The sequence below is a fragment of the Homalodisca vitripennis genome, chromosome 4 (genome assembly GCF_021130785.1).
Source record: "Homalodisca vitripennis isolate AUS2020 chromosome 4, UT_GWSS_2.1, whole genome shotgun sequence".
Classification (NCBI taxonomy): Eukaryota; Metazoa; Arthropoda; class Insecta; order Hemiptera; family Cicadellidae; genus Homalodisca; species Homalodisca vitripennis.
The window spans coordinates 98,041,482-98,042,959 of NC_060210.1; the positions used below are offsets into that span (position 1 = coordinate 98,041,482).

Genomic DNA, 1,478 nt, shown 5'->3' on the forward strand with positions numbered 1-1,478 from the left:
TCGCCGAATCGGCCGTCACTCTTGTTGGAGAGGTGACTGACCACTTTAGGCCAAACGACCTCAGTATATCGGCGAATCTCCTCGTCATGGGGCTATCAACATCTAAAACATCAATATTGAAGTCCCCCACGACAATGAAGCCGCGATTTTTCTCTGTCAAGTCAGAGAGAGTTTCTTCGAAATTCAGAAAAAAAGATGCTTCGTTTCCGCTGGGAGACCTATATAAGCCAATCAGATCAAAATTTGAGTTTTTTGTTTGTACTTTCACCCCCGTGAGTTCAAAGTCTTTGTCTGTAGGTTTGGAAGGGTGAGGGGGGTAAAGGAGATTTCGTTTTTTAGAAAAACTGCTACACCTCCTCCTTTGAAGGAGTTGCGGCAATAAAAGTTTGCCAATTCATAATTTTGAATTTTGAAATTTTCAATGTTGCTGTTGTTAAAACCGTGCTCGGTTACAACTAGCAAATCAGGATTGAGCTCCTCACGCATGAGGAGGAGCTCATCTCCTTTATTTGTGGCAATTTGTGTGTTTTGGTGAAAAATTTTGAAATTGTTTGAGATTTGTGTTTTTATTGTTTTTTGCTTGTCAGTCAAATTTGTATGGGTACTTGGAGTGGAGTCCCTACTAAAAAAGATTGAGAAATATGTACTACTGGTGCCGGTGGAGACGCTGGCAGGGCCGTTGTGGAAGGAAGTGGCTGCGGAGGTGAAGTAGGCGGCGTCGCAGGTACCGGTGGAGACGCTGGCAGGGCCGTTGTAGAAGGAAGTGGCTGCGGAGGTGGAGTAGGCGGCGTCGCAGGTGCCGGTGGAGACGCTGGCAGGGCCGTTGTAGAAGGAAGTGGCTGCGGAGGTGGAGTAGGCGGCGTCGCAGGTGCTGTTGACGCCGACAGCTGGGCCTTTACTGCTTCTGAATAGCTGTCGTGTTGCAGCATGACCGGCACCCTCGCAGGCGATCCACAGGACCCATCAGCAGCCGCCATGGAACGAGTGATGGCAGCGCCAGGCGTAGGCGGTGAGGCCACCCCGTTCTCAGCAAATTGGTGCAGGCATTGAAGGAGGCGTCTAGCCAGCAGCCGCCTGCCAGGCATTCGCAAGTGCATCCCGTGGCGTGTGAACAGGCGTCTGGGTATTTTGTTAAAATCTAATACTTTAACCCCGGCATGACGAGCAGCTATTTCTTCAATATGCCTGTTCACATTATCTGTATTGCGATGCACTGGATGCCAAGCAGGAAGGTCGTGCCGATGAGGGCTAAGTATTGATCATTAATGATAAGTATTGACACTTTACTAGCTTCTTCAACGGCATACAGTAACATTGACGATATGGCACATGTTTTGTCTTAGAAGTATTACAAATAATTCTCACACTTAATTATTCCACATATGAAAATATTTTGATATACACGTAAAGCTTGATTAGAAACACGAACATCCCTACCAGTAGCACCTTAAACGTTCAGCATAGAATATGGGCATTTT

General features: G+C 47.1%; 1 protein-coding gene across 1 annotated transcript; it reads right to left on the bottom strand.

The window, feature by feature from the left end:
* Positions 1-587: 587 nt before the first annotated feature.
* Positions 588-1,085, bottom strand: LOC124361131 (vegetative cell wall protein gp1-like). Its single transcript, XM_046815167.1, has one exon. The coding sequence runs from the start codon at positions 1,083-1,085 to the stop codon at positions 588-590; it is 498 nt and encodes a 165-aa protein (XP_046671123.1).
* Positions 1,086-1,478: the final 393 nt, after the last annotated feature.

Bases quoted from the DNA above. Each gene is read 5' to 3' on its own strand.
- LOC124361131 (XM_046815167.1), bottom strand. From the start codon at position 1,085: ATGCCTGGCAGGCGGCTGCTGGCTAGACGCCTCCTTCAATGCCTGCAC.